The following is a 19348-nucleotide window of genomic DNA, read 5'->3' on the forward strand; positions in this document are numbered from 1 at the left end:
TGTGCAAGTTTACGGCGTTGGTAAACTGACCGAGGCAGAATGTAAGTACAGCCATTCCAACAATTCTCTGGGTCCTGTAACGCCCTCCTCTGCACAGAAAGGTGGACTATTCACTGTTCCCGTGTCCCTACTCCCTGACCCAATGCGCAGACACACACCCATACAAAGTGGGATGAGAAACAAGGGTGGGACCTTCTCTAAGAGAAGGAGCAGTAAGCAAGCTTTGATTCCAAAGGCCCAGGGTTGAGTCCTTCCTTCGCTTTTTCACAGTTCTATAAACGTGGACTAATCACTTTTCTCCTCAGGCATCCCAACGGGGCCAACGGGCCCTCTAGGGTTTTCCTCACAGCCGGAGAGAGAGCTTCCATGTGAAGGTGAAGGACGCTGCAAACTGCGAGGTCACGGACAAATTTCAGAAAATGATGAAAGCCCTATCCTCGCTAAGCCGGCTTTTCTTCCTCTCTAAAAAGGGAGTAATCATGTCCATTCCGCAACCTCGAATGGACCCCACGCGTCAGGCTCTGCCCCCCCGCGGGCTGGCCCCCAGCGGCGCTGGCTCTCTGGCTGGCACTGGTGTGTGAAGGCCCTGGCCTCCCGGCGGCTGCAGCCGGGAGCCTGCAGGGCGCGCGCTGAGCGCCGGCGAGTGGCTCGCGGAGGCTCGGGCAGCAGGAGGAGCGTGTGAGCTGTGGGCGTCCCTTTAAGAGCGGCCGTCCGAGCCGGCCTCCGCCTCTCAGTCCGCCGAGCGCCGCCGGTCACCTGAGGCTCCCGGGTCAACCGGCTGGCGGCGGGGCCGGCGATCTCGCCCGCGGAGCCGGGAGACGGGGCCTGGACGCCAAGTGCCCGGAGCCGACTGCGAGCGTGGCCGGCCGGCGCCCGTCCGCGGCGGAGGATGCGGGAGCGTATCTGGGCGCAGCTGCCGCTGCTGCTGCCCTGGCTACTGCTGCCGCCGCCGCTGTGGGGCGGCCCCCCGGACGGCCGGTGCCCGGAGCGCGAGCCCGAGCCCGGGCCTCTGCAGCCCTTCGACTTGCTCTACGCCAGCGGCGTGGCCGCCTACTACAGCGGGGACTACGAGGTGGCCGTGCGCGACCTAGAAGCGGCGCTGCGCAGCCACCGGCGCCTGCGGGAGATCCGCGCCCGCTGCGCCCGCCACTGCGCCGCGCGCCGCCCGCTCGTGCCCCCCGGCGCTGGCCCGGGGGCCGAGCTGCCCTTCTTCCGCGCCCTGCTTGAGCGGGCGCGCTGCTACCGCAGTTGCCAGAGCCAGCGCCTCGGGGGCCCCGCGTCCCGCCACCACGCCAGCGAGGATGTGCGCAGCGACTTCCAGCGCCGAGTGCCCTACAACTACCTGCAGCGGGCCTACATCAAGGTACCCAGAGCGCACACCTCACGCCCCCCGCTGCCCTGGGATGCGCTCCAGCCCTCCCCGCGGCTCCCGTCTCTTGGCCGGCGCGCTGCTCCTTAGCGAGTCAGACTGGGTCTCCTTTAACGGTTCTGTCTCATGTGTGAACCTACATAGCTGGTGGCCCGAGCTCTGTAACCAACACTCGATGAACTTGGGCAAGCCATTAGCTCTTTCGGCATCCACTTCTCTCTCAAAAAGAGGACTATACTGATAAGACGTTTAAAGTACCCATTCAGCACTAATGTCTGAACATTGGTAGAGCCGGGCCTAGTATAAGTTCTCCTCTCGCTTCATTCCCTGGTCTAGCTTCATCTAGTTTCTCTCCCATCTCCGCTCCCTCATCCCTCCTACAAGTCTGCACCTTTTCTTTGAAGTTTAAAAGAGAGCGGTCTCAAAACAGCAGAGTTAAAAGTAGACTTGCTCCGAAACCCATCCCTCTGTCTTTTCCCCTGCACTTAGCACAAAAAGGGAAGATCAAAGGTTAAAGAGGAGGTATGCATGGAAGAGGTTAATCTGTGTGGGCAGTCTCACTAAAAGTACCTGAAGTGCTGACTCTTTCTCCTTTGATAGAAGGCTTCCAGTTTCTGGAGGTAAGCATCGGACTGAGTTATTCACCACCAGATGCTCCCTCTTTCTGGTTTTATTTTTGTGTATTCAACTTGCCTGAAGTTAGTGCCAGGAGGCAGACAGTGTATATTGACATCTTCCCCACATTCACAGTTTTAAAGATCTATGTGAATGCTTCGGCAGGGAGAATTTAGCCTGTGTTCCTCAGTCTCCCACTCTCACTCATCCATGTTGCTCTGAACTTACACTTTCTCCCCCTTCTGCCTTTCTATGTCAGTATATCCATGTCTGTTCTCCAGCTGTTGGAGAAGTGGCAGCTTTGGGGGTTGGTTTATCATGCCAGCCAATGGACCAGGCTGCATTTCTGGAGTGGTGAAAATACGCACCAGGTGCTGATATTCTAATGTCTTTTGCAGCTCATCCCACAAGGTCTCTGAGCTCACAGTTGGTAGGGCTCTCTGCAGATTTGCAGTTTTGGGTAGAGTTCAGGAAATCACAACTGTAACTAACTCTTAACTCCCAGTGCTCTGGCTAAGTTGCTAGATTTAGTATCTTGGGCAAGAAATAAGGAGAAAGCCTGAATCCTTTCCAGGATTTGTCTTCTACTTGCTTGTGCCTCCTGAAGCATTTGCTGAGGCATGTATTAAGTATAAATGCCTTCCTTTAAATGAATGGCTCATTTTTTTGTGGTCTTAGAGAAATCAGTCAATAGCAGGCAGAGAGGGGCCTGTGAGTACCCGACAGCTGACGATATACTAAGCTAGTTCCCAGAGCAGAATGTGGGTGGTCGAGTTTGGTCCCCCTGTAACACTGTCTTCCCAGGAGTCTCCGATGTGAGGTTGGTAGTCCTGCTGATTGTCCTGTCACACATCTTGGGCACGTTTTCCTTTCTCAGGTTTGGAAAAGGAATGCATATTTATTTTCACTCCTATAAAAATAAATAACCACGAGGTAACTCTCAAAATGTGAGTGTCTTTGGTTCTGTAATTACACTTGCTTCACTGCTAATGTTAACATTTATCATTCTCCTGCTCCCATCTCCTGGTTGGAGGTCAAAGAAGATGAAGCCATAGGTTTAACATGCCTCAGTTTTTTTCAGTGAATTGATGACAGGAGATAGTCACTCACAGGTAGCTCTGTGAAGTGAACTATTGGCTGTGGTCTGGTGAGCCAAAGAAGTTTAAGAAGTCCTTTCAAAAATATGTGAGTTCATGTGCTAATTTCTGTTTTACTGGCAATGTTTCTGAGAGCAGAACAAATCTTGCATCTGCTTCCTGTTCACCTCCACTCTGATAGGTACAATTTCTACATAACTGATAATCTCTTAAGGAGGAAATCTTCTTACCCCTTTGGAAATTCATTTTTTATTGGGTTGCAGTTTACAGGAGCATCTTTATGAACATCGAATAAGGTGTTCCCTCCCCGCAAGAGCACCACAATTTTAGCCTTTGCTTGGCTTCTTGGGAATTTCACTCATAAATTCACACACACACACACACACACACACACACACACAAAATCTTCTGAGAGCAAAACAAAACTCTCAAAATAACAGTATCTTTGGGCTCTGACAGGTTTGAATCCTAAAGTGTCCATTCCCTGATGATAGAGGGGTTCCCTGCATATACCTGCATATGATCATGGTACCTTGTATTGCTTACTTACTTTGGACATCAGTGATCCAGTCTGCATTTGAAAAGAATAATCCTGGGCCAGATTGAATTCACTGAGGACTTTGTAGCCAAGATTTGAGAATTGTGAATCCTGTAATATGGTCAGAACGAGCAGACTTCCTAGATATAAGGAAACACATTTATTCTCAGCTAGGGGTTTGCAAACTGTAGAAGCTCTTGGGAGATGCTGTTCCTCCCCCAAATCCCAGTTAGTGGGCTACTGATGAAAGCGAATTCTTTATGCTAGAGTGTTGGAAGGGAAAGATTGAGAATTGTGAAATCTAAGGCCTGTTGAGATGGATTTCTCATTTCACAGATGAGGAAAGGGAAATCCAGACAGGAGAAGGGGCTCACCCAGTGTCACATATGATTTAATTTGATGAATTGAGCACAGGACTGGGAGTCAGGGGTCTGGGCTCTGCCAATAATTGGTCATGCCTGTGCACATCCACTGTCCCGTGGAGTCATCTCAGGTCCCAGGGAATGCTGAGTCCCCAGGGCTATCCTTTTGCCAGATTTGGACAGCTCCAGGAATGAGTCAGTCCTTGTCCTGTGGGGTAACAGACACTCACTGCATTTATCTTAAGGGCTATTCTATAGAATCTTCCTTAAGCCCTGGCATGCTGAGAATTCCTCTGGACAGCTACAAGGTGGTAGTTCCACTTAGATCCTATCTATCTACACTTTTTTGTTTAAAGGCAGGGTGAGACTCTTTAAACTTTCAAATTTTATTATTTCAGATTGTAAGATATAACTCATGATTCACAGCCTAAAACCTAAGATAAAGCTTTTATCAGAGCAGTCTCTGCTCGGAAACCTTCGCTGGTTTCCCCTTGCTTCTGCATAGTGCCCACAGTGTTGAATACAGCACCCCTCAGCCTGGCTGTGCCTTAACTTTACAGACCCAATCTCCTCCCACTCTGCCATCCTTCAGCTAGAGGGAACAATGGATGCTTAATCTTATGTGTCTGACACTTCTGCACATCTGGGTTTATTTATTCTTCTTTGGGAGGCATGTAGGCTCTGGCATGAGATCAATCTGGGATTGAACTTTAGCTCTTCAATCTCTAGCTCTGTGACTGCGAGCAAATCACATAAACTTTCTAAGCCTTAGTTTCCCCCATCTGCAAAATGGGGAGATAATGGGACCTACCTGATTGGTTTAGGTTTAAGAGAGTATTTATATAAAGCACCGGAGACAGGGCCCATTTCTGTTTCCAGAAACACTGGAGATGTATCTCTTATTATTATTAGTTATAACAGTAGATTTTCCCACCTTCTTCTCTATGTGTTCAAATGGTAAGTGTACTAGCACAAATATACCTATTTCTGTGAGATCCTCTTTCACTCCCTCTGCAACCCCCAACAATCCATCATTTCTCGCTCCTCTGAATGTCCACAGTAAAGAATATGTTCCTCTCATATCATGTTTCACTTTTAACCTTGTTTTGGAGAAATTCATATATTTGTTCATCACTTATGTGAGCTCCTTGAGATCAAGAATGGTCACAGTCATTTTTGTACCTCCTAAAGTAGGAGTTTCCAGATCTGGAAGATCAGCAGATGGATGATTATTATGAATCCCCTGGGCATTAAAAATGTGATTTAAAATTGGAGATTTAGGTTCAGTAGGTCTGAGTTGGGTCTCAGCATTTATATTCCCCCCAAATACCTAAAACAGGGGGCAGTAGCAGTAAATGCTCAGTGTATGTTGAATGAATGATAGTTTGGTTGCTCGTGTATGAAATATTGTTGAAAAAGATTTCTGTGTGGCGGCAGGAGGTTTTCTCAAATTAGTTATTTGGTTTCCTGGCTGGTCAGTTGGGGGAGAAAGTTATAGAAGGACTGTAGATTACATGACTTTTCATTCTCTTCTACTTGCAAGTTCCGGCTAATGTTGCAAACTTCCTTTCCCTCCCCCTCCATTTTTTTTTTCTAATTTAATCCTTATTTCCTAAAACTATGCTTCGGAAAATTCTTGACACGCTGTGCCTGTTTTATGTACATTTGTGGAATTTAAACAAATGTAAGCGAGATCCTTTTCTTTTTTTTTATCTGTGAACTTTATAATCAGGAATACTTTGACAGTATCTGTTTTTCTTTCAGTGTTCTAGTAAAAGGAAAAAAATAAAAAAAAAAAAAAGACAACCAGTGCTGCTTATTTATGTTTTTTCCTTAAAACAAGCTTGCCCCTCCATGTTTTGTTTCTAAGTTGGTGCTTTGTGCTATTTGACCTTTGTTTTTCTTCTTAAGATTGGGGGCGGGGGGGAAGGAAATGCAATTAAGTTAGGCAATTCTATCTCCCTCCTAGAGTCAGCTCCCTAAACTTCCTTTTTCTTGACCATAATTTATTTTATTAGTGGTTTCTAGAAAAGAAAAAAAGTAAGTTCAAGGATTTTCCTCACTCTTATTCTGCTTTATCAACTTCTTTCTCTTTCTAGATGAAGGCCTTTAAAAAAGTTTGAAATGTAGGCCACATGACATGTGTATGATATATATTCTATTAGTTCAGAATAAAAACTTTTCCCAAATCCCATATTTAAATCTCTTTTTAACTATATGTAGACTATGTGCATTTTGTCCCCAAATTATTTCAAATAGGAAGTTGATTTTTTGTCTTCTTGAAATAGTTGTTTTGAAGTTTCCTAGTGGTTATTTCCTCAAAGGATGAGACTTTTTTTTTTCTTCTTCTTACATTTGGACTTTTTCTTTTTCTTTTTTTTTTTTTTTTTTTTTTTTTGAGCTTGAATCATCAAAATCCACTAGTCATCATCTTTCTGTCCCACGCCTTAGGAAGGATATCTGGGAGCTTCTTTGTGTAGCCAGCTCTTAGTTTCTGTGTGCTAAGGAGATAGAATTTCTATTGTTTCCTTCCAGGAGGCTGACCATTTGAAGGCCCAGTCAGCTCTTTATCAGTCATCCATTGTGATTGCAAATAGTCAGTGCCACAGCAGCTTAAAATTCATTTAGATGAGGGGAGAACTTGCTTACAGGTTTTCTCCTATCTCAGTCTGGCAAATCAGGTATTCCTTTACAAGTTTTAATAAAAGAAAGTAATAAACTGCTTGTCTCCACAGATCCCATCTCTGAGAACCAAATGTATTCTGTCACGAATATCATTTGCTCAGTGATAAACTCCAAAGGGATAGGTGTGTGGTATTCTTTTGGGAATGTTTGATAAAATGTCAGTTTGCTTCGTGGATGGAGTTTGAAAATTCTGAAAAGTGCATGGGTTCACCTAAAATGAAAACTGATGGGATTTGGTGTAATAATGGTTCTTTTGTATTACTAAGGAATTGAGTAAACTTGGGTGTCTTAGAATCCCAGATCTTAGAGAGCTGGAAGGAACTCCAAGAGAGCATCTTGTTCAACCCTCTCTCTCCAAGTTAAATAATTGGTTTGGGGCAGTGAAGCAGGGGTGAGAGAGGGAGGGATAAGTATTTTCCTTAAGAAATGCAGTCAGGCAAGGGTGAGGAGTGATAATTATTAAAACGGTAAAAATGCTACAGCTTGAAGGAACCTCAGAAATCATGAAGAAGTCTATCCCTGTCACTTAATAGCTGATGACACTGGCCTCAGAGGTTCCATGACAAATCGAGGAGGGTCAGCAAGTGGAACTGGGTTGGAATGTAGATATTTTCATTTATAGTCCAGTGCTTTTTCCAGACTCTGTGCAGTGGGTATTGCTACCTCCTGAGGGGCAGTCTGGTGAATCAGTGGTGCCACTGAGGACTGCGGTGGACCTGGTGCCTCCAGAGACAGTGCAGATACAAGGTCCTGCTTCCTGGACTACCCCACCCACCCTGCATTTGCATTCACGTGATATATTGGCCACTTAGCCAAGAGTCACTGTTGTCTGGTGGAAAATTTTGCATTTCTCATTAGGAAAAAATAATTTCTCCTGTCTTTTTTTCCATTGAGCTTTTCTCCTATAATTCTTTTTCTGTCCTTTTATGCATCCCTCCTTTCCTGCTGTCTGACTTCCTAGCTATGTAATTTCCATGAGAGCTGGCCCTCATTTGCCAAATGGCCCAAACACATCTTTAAAAAAATTATTTGTAGTCAGCTTTCTGCATGGTATGTTTCAGTGCCGTGTGTATGAGTTTTGGGGTTTAGTACTGAGGAGAGCTGCAGGCTATAGTCAGAAGAAGCTGATTTCACTTGACCACACCCCTCTCTGCTTTACTTTGTTTTCTATACTTATTTCTCTCTTTCTCTCTCTCCTTTCACATTCCGTGTTCTACTAGTGATCGACACAGTGAAATTACATCTTCAAAGGAGAGGGTTGTTGGGATCAATGAAGGGAGGAGAGAAGTAGCTAGTGGTAGAGGTAATGTTAGGGCTTTGGTTCTAATAAAATGAAGGCCATACAGCCTCTTATTTAATTTGCTCCACAGACATAGGCATCTACTTCTATGAAATTCTTTTTATGTCTCTTTTCCCCATATGATCTGTGCATGAGTTGAGCGTATGTTGGGAAAGATATTCATTTCCCTCTCCTCTTGGCTCCCCATCTTTCTGCAACTGCTCCCTGCCACGTTCATAGAACATTTGTGTCCCCATCCTCCCATTTTAAAGATGGGAAAATAAAATCTGAAAAAGAGTCAAGTTGTCCAAATGTATCCAGCAATTTAATGGAAGAGCCACGATTAGAATCTAAGAACCCCAATTCCCACCTCTGTGACATTGCTGATGACCACTATTTGTAAGACACACAGTGAAAACACGAACTTAACAAAATTAATTTGACACACATAGAATGCCAGTTACATTATTTGCTAAATGGGATAGACCCTGAAAATAAAAGCTACCTTCTGCAATGTTATTCCTTGCACTACTATTCTGCCCATTTCTGGGAAAAACTCATAAACAGACCCCTGGATTAATGCTATTCCCCCAATAACTCTAATGAAAATGAATGAGGCAAAGAATCTTCTTTGGAAGGGAAATGAAGGTATAAGATCCAGAAGGAGGGAGATCCAAGAAGTCAGATTTTCCAGAAGTGCAGGGCTATCAGAATGATCCTGCTGGAATTCATTATCTACAAATAATGGGTTGAGTTTTTATGCAAGTAATGAGACACTGCTGAAGATTACGGTGTAATTATACTGGAACTCTGGAAAAGGAATGGAGAAAAGCAAAAGATATAATAAAATGAATAAATCTAAAACAAAACAGAGAAATTGTTAACAAACCCTGAATCACAGGAAAGTTAATTCAGCCAATTTTGATTTATTGTTTCTGCTTGAATGCTAAATTTTTAGTTTTCACTTCGCCAAGATTAATAGGCTTGCACAAAAAGAAAATCAACACATAATTAGGACACCAGACACAGTGAATTACCTTAAAGCCAGATTTGGCTGTTTTCAAAAATGATCTCAAATTATAGTATCAAAGATTAATCCAGAAGACCATAAAAAAAATTATTTCCCCACTGAAGTAAGAATTATTTCTTAGTAATATTTTTCAGATTGAATCCTGGATCAACAATCAGCATTTGATTGTAGTACAAGGCATTTAGAAATGCCACCAGGGACAGAGACTTTTCACAGACAATTATTGTTTCTATAGGATGATCAAGGGCTCAGTTACACAGTGGAATCTGCAGGTATTCAGGTCAGTAGGCATTTAAACTGGAGTTTCTCAACTTTGGCTTATTGCTATTTGGGATGGATAATTCTTTGTTGTGATGGGCTGTCCTGTGCATTTTAGGACGGTTAGCAGCATCCCTGGCCTTTACCTACTCAACAGCAGTAGCAACACACTTCACCTTGCTTCTAAGCTGTGACAACCAAAAATGTCTCTATACATTGCAAAATGTCTCTTGGGGTCAAAATCACCCCACATTGAGAACCACTGATTTAAACATGTAGCCATATTTAAGATAACTGGGCATTGACATTAGACATGTACAAATCAAGTTTTGGACAACCCATATGCTAGATGGCAGTATACCCACTGATGAATCATGATACTTATGAAGAAGTTTGGCTATAGTTTCATATCTTTTATGAGGGGAATTCCATTGGAAACAGAACCTCTTTCTCCAAGATGCAAATCACTGGGCTTATATCCCTTAGCTGGTCCTGCCCGTGGCTGTGCTGATTCAGTATGTAGGAAAAACCAGAGTATCTGGCTTCTCTCTACTTATTATCTGAACATGACAGGACAGGTTACTTTAGCAGTACAAACTAACACCTTTCAATTGTGAACTCCAAACTCCAGAATTAATGTGTTTTTCATTCAACTCAGAAAGTACCCAAACTCAGTCATGTAAAAGTAATCCACTGCAACTCTTGGTTTTCTTGGGGTTAGTTCTTTATCACATATACTCTTAGAAAGCAGCTTGACTCAAACCCCAAATGCCATCTTATAGAAAGCTGGAAAATGGGGAAAATGGGAGGGGGTCAGAGGAAAGAAGAAATGATTGTGAGATTGAGAGAGTCAAAGGGTGTCTCAGTCCTTTTGGGCTGGTATAACAGAAGACCATACGCTGGTGGCTTATAAACAACAAACATTTAATTCTCAGAGTTCTGGAAGCTGGGAGGCGAAGATCATGGTGCCTGGAGATACCGTGTCTGGTGAGAGTCTTACTTTGCTGTGACCTCACATTGCAGGAAGGTTTCTGGAGCCTCTTTTTATTTATTTATTTATTTTTTGTGGTACACAGGCCTCTCACTGTTGTGGCCTCTCCAATTGCGGAGCACAGGCTCTGGACGCGCAGGCTCAGCGGCCATGGCTCATTGGCCCAGCTGCTCCGCGGCATATGGGATCTTCCCGGACCGGGGCACGAACCCATGTCCCCTGCATCGGCAGGCGGACTCTCAACCACTGCGCCACCAGGGAAGCCCTGGAGCCTCTTTTATAAGGGCATGAACTCCATTCATGAGGGCTCTGCCTTCATGACCTAATCAGCTCCCACATGCCTGCTTTCTAATACGTTGGGGACTAGATTTCAACATATGAATGTTGGGGGAACACAAACATTCATACCATAGCAGAGGGAGGTGCAGAAATAGATGGAGAAAGATGAAGAGATGATAGCAAAAATTAGGTAAAGGAAGGCAAGAACAATAAATCAAAAAGTTCAAGCAGGACCCCACATGTGAAGGGAGTTTACACAAAACAAACATGGGGGAGGAGATATGGGGCTATATGTTTATGCAGAGCTGATTCACTTTGTTATACAGCAGAAACGAACACACCATTGTAAAGCAATTATACTCCAATAAAGATGTTAAAAAGCAAACAAATAAACAAAAAACAAACATGGATGTTGCATCCTCTGAAATCCATGTCTCTGTAATAAAACCAATCATCCGGAAGCAGATGTTGGTCTTTCTTCACTCCTGTAATGCCAAAGGCCCCATACTTGGCTGAGATGTTTCTGCCTTGATACAGCCCAGGGTAGCAGAGCCACTCAGTTTCCTGGTGAAGCAGAGAAGGAAAGAATGGCTTTGGGGCAGATTCCACATGAAAAACAGTGAATATTTACCAACTGTTAAGGGAAATGCCACTTTGCCATTTCAGGTTTCTTTGAAATCCTAGGTGTAGCCAAATGTTCCCCATTTCTTCATTTTGCAATAGGGAAACTGATTAAATGGTGAGATGGTATGTCTGAGATCACACAGCTAGTCGGTAATAGAATCAGAATGTGAATCCAGGTTTTTCTGATGACAAAACTGGAGTTCTCTTTTACTTCTCACACTTTGGGTTTTGACATGAAACAGGCCTATATTCAAAAGAGTCCTGCCGGGCCTCCCTGGTGGCGCAGTGGTTGAGAGTCCGCCTGCCGATGCAGGGGATACGGGTTCGTGCCCCGGTCTGGGAGGATCCCATATGCCGCGGAGCGGCTGGGCCCGTGAGCCATGGCCGCTGGGCCTGCGCATCCGGAGCCTGTGCTCCGCAACGGGAGAGGCCACAACAGTGAGAGGCCCGCATACCGCAAAAAGAAAAAAAAAAAAAAAAAAAAAAAAAAAGAGTCCTGCCTTTTATTAGTTATGTGACACTGGAAAAGTTCACATGTATGAACCTGAGTTTCTTATCTGGAAAATGGGGATAATCATACCTACTTCACTGGCTTCTTGTGAGGAGTTAATTTAAAAAAACTGTTGTGGGCTTACTTAGGTCAGCATTGACACAGAAGTACAGTTGACCCTTGAATGACATGGGTTTGTGCTATGGGGGCCCATGATTTTTTCAGTAGTAAATACTACAGCACTACATGGTCCCCAGTTGTTGAATCTACAGATTCAGAACCGTGAATAAGGAGGACCAACTGTAAATCATATGCGATTTTCAACCACGGAGATGTTGGTGCTTCTATCCCCCCATGTTGTTCAAGGGTCAACTATACTTATTCCTTGCCTCATAGCTGCTATGGAGAGAGAAAATTTGTAAGGGAATATGAAAGGCAAAAGAATAGATAGGCGAATATATCATGATAAACTGAGACGATAATTACATGTACAGTAGGTAGAGAAAAATTGGGGACACACAAAACAGGAACTTTACCTGCTCAGTTGGAGCTACTGACTTCAAGTCTGATTCTCTAGACATTAGAGCATATGCTTAGCAGTCTCCTTTCACCATCAGACTAAAACAAGTCATCTTCTTAATGAGAACTTGAGACTGCTGTTTGCTGTTTTGAGAAAAGTCCTTTTGCTCTCTCCCCATTACATTCTCCAACCCTCTGATTTCACAATTTCTCTTCTTTGTATTTTTCAAAAAATAGACTCTGTTCAAACACATTCCACACCTTCACTGTTTCCTATTAACAGATAAGATCTCTTCCCACAGACCAACACATCTTGGGAATTTTCAACCCCTTTAAGCCTCTTCGCCACCCTGATCTCAGGTACCCTTGGGAGATGGCCTAGGTGTGGGAATCAACAAACATCTCATCACAGATACCAAAAATAAGACTGCTTCTTGTATAACAGTCAGGCAAATGGAAGAGTAGCTCAAATAAAAATATAGTGAGTTATGAGTCCAGGAATCAAGCAATTTAGGCCCTGTCTCCAATGGTGGCACTAATGCTTTGAGGTCTCCATTTGGACAAGGGCACAGTTGGACCAGATGGTTTATAAGAACTCTGCTACCTCTGCCTGAGATTCTAAAATACTTTAGCTGACTGGTACACTGCGAGCCAACCATCTACCTATGGAAAAGAAAAACGATGAGATAAGGTAATGGAATACAAAGCAGTTTAATGGAGATAAAGGAAGTTTAAAAGGTCAAAAGAAAGGAGGTACTTTCAGTGTGTCTGATGCTAGTCCTCACCTTTGGACAATCAATCATTTTAAAGTAAAGCTTGAAGAAGGACATACTAATGTTTAATTTGGTGGTACTTTAAGAGGTACAAGATAAACTAGGGCACATTCAGGAAGGACAAAAAGATATAGATAAAAGACTCTAAACTATGTTTTATGAGAAACAGTTGAAATAGGGATGAGTAGACTAAATAAAAAAAGAAGTTTTAAAAAGATCGTTATCTGAGACAATTGTTCTTGATCTTTATGGCACCTAGGAATTGAACAAGTAGGCCCAAGTAACAGAAGTTACAGAAAACAGGACCTTAGCTCAGATATGGAAGACTTTCCTAACACTAACAGCTGTGAGATATAATAAATAGCCCCAAAATAAGGTGTTCAAACATAAGTCAGGCAAATGCTTAAACAGGGAAGTTGCATTTAACGTTTAAACATTAAAGTGATGTTGAGATAGATAAGATTTAACATATTTTCCAATCCAGAGTTAATAAGACTCCATGATTGTATGAAATAAAAATGTCTTATACCCACAGATGGTGTATCATTAAAGACTTTTTCATTGGAAAAAATCTTACAGCTTTTTCTCTATCCTGCTTCTTAATTCTGGCTAATGTAATCTTAGACCATGGTCACCAGCACACTCCCTATAAATAACTTACATAAGGCAGAAAAGGAAAGAAAAAAAAAAAAAAAACGTGCCAAGGCCTTAAAGCACACACGGAAATACACACACACACACACACACACACACAGAATATTTAGCAATAACCGTATCCATATGTATGATCTGCATCAGTCCTTTGATTTCTGGCTCAAGTATCTCTGAGATAACATCTGAAAAGGATTTAATTGTATAGTACCAGTGAGAGTTGTAGGTTAAATGGGTAACAACTGATCAGAACAAACATGCTTAGGAATTGAAAGTGGGTGCACCTCTCTTAGCGAGTGTATTATGGTATACCCAGAAAACCCAATTTCATTCACAGAGCCTTGGCGCTGCTATTCTAATTTGCTTCGTTTGTGTGCTATCCAGAGGCTAAACTGAAAACCTTGCCGTATTCCACACTGTAGTTCAGTTATCAAACCTTTTGCCAATATCCATTCTGGTCAGTTTCACATATGAGTTGCTAGGGGGTCTGCCCAGATCATCATATTTAAGAACATTTAAAGGCTATTAAATATTCCTAAAGAATGTTTAAAAAATCCCTTTGTCTGGCTCCATCTCTTCTGAAATTATTTTCTTACTCTGTAATTGGGAGGGGGAGGAGTGCCTGCTCCCCTTGGGGAGGAGGGGAGTAGAAGTCCAGGCTCCCTGCCCTAGGAGCTGACCAAAGGCAGGGGGCAGCAAGATTTTTTTCCCCTGGTGTTTGGCTGGAGTTGGGCAAGTATGATCACAGATGTTTCTATTCTGCTATGCCTCGCTATTTCGGCTCTTTAACTAAAGGGAACAAGCTTTGGGGGGGCCTTTTTTGTGTCTGCTCCCATTGGTATGTCCGGGTTGCAGGCAGAGCCCAATCTGGGATATAAGGGAGACAAAAAGAAAACCCAGGAAATTCACCTCTGTGTTCAAGGGGCAGGTCCTTAGCCCGTCTGCCTCTTCATGCCACCGTTCAGAATCTTCCTGTGTCTGTCCGGAGTTTTTAGGTGTGCTCAAGAGAAGGTCTAGGGAGAAATGAATTTACTCCGTCTTGTTCAGAATCAGAAGTCTTCATGCAGATTCTTTAAATGATCTTTAAATTATAGTGATGATGATGATGAATACAATTTGAGTGGACTTTATTTAAAAAAACTCGAGGTAATCTTTGTTACCAATGCTTTACTGCAAAAAGCTACAGAAAAGCCTTTCTGATCTCTAATAAAAATCTCTAGTCAAATCTCATCACCACTTCCACCACAGCTGGGTTTATGTTAATGAGGTGACCTTTGGAAAGCACCTAAGGAGGGGGCTGGTTACCAGGGGAACCAACGTTGATTGGGGGGTTGGAACTTTCAGTCCCACCAGCTGATTTCCAGGGAGGGGAGAGGGGCTAGAGGTTGAATCAGTCACCAGTGGTCAATGAGCTAATCAATCATGCTTTCACAATGAAGCCTCCAGAAAACCTCAAATGAATGGGATTTGGAGGGCTTCTGGATTGGTGAACATGTGAAGGTGCTGGGAGAGTAGGGCATTTGAAGAGGGCTTAGAAGTTCTGAGCCCCTTCCACGTACCTTGCCCTCTGTCTCTCATCCATTTGGTTGTTCCTGAGTTATATCCTTTTATCATAAGCCAGTGATCTAGTGAGTTAAACAAAAAAAAAAATCTCACCACCACTACATCAAACCTAAGTAGATCAACTGGACTGTGCTATGGTTCATATAATGTTGTTAAGTCTTTCCTTAGAGGTGTAAAAAATCCCAGCCCTTTATAGCTGAGTTGCCACCCGCCTGCCCTTTCACTTATTTATAGGTCCATAGAGGAGATCCCTCTGGAATACTGTGATTTAACTCTTCATAAATAAATAAGTATGTGATCATTCCGGTTCATTTTCCCAATAGGATATTTAATAAAGATTTACTTACCATGTTACATGTGGGAAACCAATTTAATTTAGGGTTTAGAATAAGAAAAACGCTAAGTAACAATTCTCTTTTCTCTTTCTCACTGTCCCAAAATCCATATGACAGTCCCATAATCGATACTTCCTATGTTCCAGATTATTATGTGCAAGTCTTTGACCTCAACATTCACACATGGCTAACATCACTGATTTTTTACACTTGGTAGGAACTTGATACTTGTTTGTTGAAACTGAACTGTCAATTATCCTAAGGCATGAATTTATCCCTTTAATATACTCCATATAGTTAGGCATTTAAAAATGCCACTCTGTGCACTTGGTCATCACTTTTAAAGAGGGGTCTTTCATGAGGGTGCCAAGTTCATAGGTCAATTTACGATTATTAATGTGAAGCTGGGTCGATGTGCTAGAAACAGTGCTAGTTAGAGTAATGAGTTCAGAGACCGTGGCTCTAACTGTAACTCTGTCACTAACTCTCTACAGTGATAAGATGATGAATTTCTCCTTTCTGGGCTTCAGTTCCTTCACATATAAAATGAGGTGATTGGAATGTATAATCTTGAAAGTCTCTATTAACTTTAATATGTTTTAATGTTTGGCAGAATATTTCCTTGATAAAACAAGGTCATTAAATGTTAGTAAACTGTGAAACTCTCAGAAATTAATCTGTTTGCACCTCAATATGGCCTCAGTAAATACTAGTATCTTACCCTCAACATTAAAAATTTTGATATTTAGACACTAAAATGGTAAGCTTAGGCAATATAAAATACTGAATATATTGAAGAGGAAAGCCAAATAGGCAAGCTTTTTGCAATCAAAGAAATAGTCTTTTTCAGCAGTGTCAGTGTCCTGAAGAAATATTTTGATCTCATCACTCAATTCAAAAACTGTATCTCTCTTTTCTAAATTCAGTGTTAGAAAAAGTGTTGTATTTACTACACAGTTCTGCAGACTCCCTTCTGAAAATTTGTAAGCTAATAGTTAAGATTCAATTTTATTCAACATTTTCGTTATTTCCTGTAATGACAAGGACAACGACAATGACAATGTCAAGATCAGGATATAAAATGCCGATACCAACTGTTCTCTATGAATAAAGCAGTTTTTAAGTATCGACATTCAAGCAAGACCTCTTATTTGAAATGTACTTTTTGTTTGCTGCATAAAAAATATCAGTGCTCTATCATCCATTTGGATTCCAACACATCTTGTTCCAACACACCCATGTTCTGATTCACATAATATTATGAGTTAAACCAGAACATTGAAGTCCTTTTCATGATGCATGGGCTTTTAGTGATAAATGAACAAGTTACTCCTGACTTTTCCCTTACATATGTACCAGTTGACCAGATGTGATTCTTCTCCACTGGATTATCCAACTATACAGTAAAATATAGTTATATCAAAACATATGATAGTAATTGTCCTTCCTCATTGTATCATGTGACATTTTGCAGTCATTTAAAAATGGAATTTTTCCAGAAGCTCATTCTTCCTTCTTTCTAGTCATAATATGTGTTATTAATTTTAGACTCTTTTTTATAAGCTTCTAGGCAGTAGTATTCAGTGTAATTATTTTTGCTATAAGGAGGGTAACTTTGCAAAATGTCTTTTTTTAATCAGTTATATTATTTTTAGTTCTGGTGTTTGTTACTGTTTTTACCTCTACTATCAGCCTTTGGTGAACCACTAAGGAACCATGTATCTTTTTGTTTTTTTTCTTTTTGTAAAATGGTGCTCTATCAAAACATAGCAATGATAATACAATTGCAAATTTAATAATAATAAACAACCTGTAAATGTTATAAAGTAAGAAAGATTAAATGCACCTTGATAACTGAATGGTAGCTGACAGAAAACACCCAGAGTAGTGCAGCAAAGAACTTGTATGACCTTAAAAATGTCATGATTATTAAGACCATCATGGGATTTCTATGAAAATTGAAATCTACATTTGCAATTAAATGTAGTTTAATTGAACCTACATTTTCAATTAGTGCAATATACCTTAATGGAATCACTTTTAAGTCTGAAACTGTTGGTGGTCCATATAATAATCCATGGACAATGGATATATTTTAAGAAATACTGTTCTAGAAAGTAAATGAGATGGTGTTTTATGACCTTCCACAAGTTACTTAAAGCCTCTGTCTTTAAAACAGGGTTAAGTCCATAGGGGTGTTGTGAGGATTTCATGAGCGAGTACCTGTCAGGCACCTAGAACAGCACCTGGCTCATAGTATAAGCACTCAGTAAATAATAATTGTTGCTGATGTTATATTATTATCAGTATTATTTTTCTAATGGGCTCCCTATCACCTATTATTCTGTCTTACATCTTGCTTATATAACTTAAGAAGAATTGTGAGAACTCTAATTTTCAGAACTCACCTTCTTAATTTTTAGTTTTGTAGCATGAGATTAACTAAATTAAATCCTAAATGGTATACAGTCTGATTACAAAACAATAGACTGATTCCACAGATCCCTGAAAAAGTCTTTAATTTCTTTGAAACGATTTCCCTTTCTCTGAAATGGGGGATATGCTACAAATATTTACTCTATTTATGCAACAAGTTTACTATAAGGACCCAGGAAGGAATTTTAAAAATGTTCAAGTTCTATACAAATGTAATGTAAAAGCAAGTAATTTCTTATTCATATAAGAATATGTATAATTTGTTAAATTGTTTTATGTCATAAAAATACTATTACTTGTTTATGTATAGCTGATTCACTTTGTTATACAGCAGAAACTAACATACCATTGTAAAGCAATTATACTCCAATAAAGATGTTAAAAAAATTACGATTACTATAGTAATAAAAATTTCTCTTACATTTTTTACCACACTAAGCTGCTCATTTTTTTCATAGATAATTTTATTTTATTTTTTCATATTTTTATTGGAGTATAAATGCTTTACAATGTTGTGTTAGTTGTGTTATGCAGCAGCTTCCCACTAGCCATCCATTTTGCATTTGGTAGTGTATATATGTCAGTGCTACTCTCTCACTTCGTCCCAGTTTCCCCCCCCCCGCCCCCCGTGCCCTTAAGGCTATTCTCTACATCTGCGTCTTTATTCCTGCCATGCCACTAGTTTCATCAGTACCGTTTTTTTTTTTTTTTAGATTCCATATATATGCTTTAGCATATGGTATTTGTTTTTCTCTTTCTGACTTATTTCACTCTGTGTGACAGATTCTAGGTCCAACCACCTCAGTACAAATAACTCAATTTCATTCTTCTTTATGGCTGAGTAATATTCCATTGTATATATGTGCCACATCTTCTTTATCCATTCATCTGTCGATGGACATTTCGGTTGGTTCCGTGTCCTGGCTATTGTAAATAGTGCTGCAGTGAACATTGTGGTACATGTATCTTTTTGAATTAAGGTTTTCTCAGGGTATATGCCCAGTAGTGGGATTGCTGTGTCATATGGTAGTTCTGTTTTAGTTTTTTAAGTAACCTCCATACTGTTCTCCATAATGGAGAATTTACATTCTCGTAATATATAACGTATTTCATAATGTATCAATTTACATTCCCACCAACAGTGCAGGAGGGTTTCCTTTTCACCACACCCTCTCCAGCATTTATTGTTTGTAGATTTTTTGATGATGGCCATTCTGACTGGTGTGAGGTGATACCTCATTGTGGTTTTTACTTGCATTTCTCTAATGATTAGTGATGTTGAGCATCTTTTCATGTATCTGTTGGCCATATGTATGTCTTCTTTGGAGAAATGTCTATTTAGGTCTTCCGCCCATTTTTGGATTGGTAAGCTGCTCATTTTTACTTGCACAATGACAACATCCATGCTGGCCATAAAGTTTAATAATATGACCTAAAAGAATTTTTCCGAACGC

General features: G+C 41.3%; 1 protein-coding gene and 1 long non-coding RNA gene across 2 annotated transcripts in view; one reads left to right on the forward strand and one right to left on the reverse strand.

Annotated features, from left to right (window-relative positions):
* LOC309806565 overlaps positions 1-19348 on the reverse strand; it is a 49461-nt gene that overhangs the window by 20293 nt on the left and 9820 nt on the right. The window lies entirely within an intron of this gene.
* The window catches only part of P3H2 (prolyl 3-hydroxylase 2), a 157480-nt gene continuing 138829 nt past the window's right edge, over positions 698-19348 (forward strand). The window contains exon 1 of the mRNA XM_082625436.1: positions 698-1363. Within this exon, the coding sequence (XP_082481562.1) occupies positions 890-1363 (474 nt within the window). The 5' untranslated portion in view covers positions 698-889. The remainder of the gene's footprint in view (positions 1364-19348) is intronic.

This window comes from Mesoplodon mirus (assembly GCF_964341445.2).
Source record: "Mesoplodon mirus genome assembly, chromosome: 6".
Classification (NCBI taxonomy): Eukaryota; Metazoa; Chordata; class Mammalia; order Artiodactyla; family Ziphiidae; genus Mesoplodon; species Mesoplodon mirus.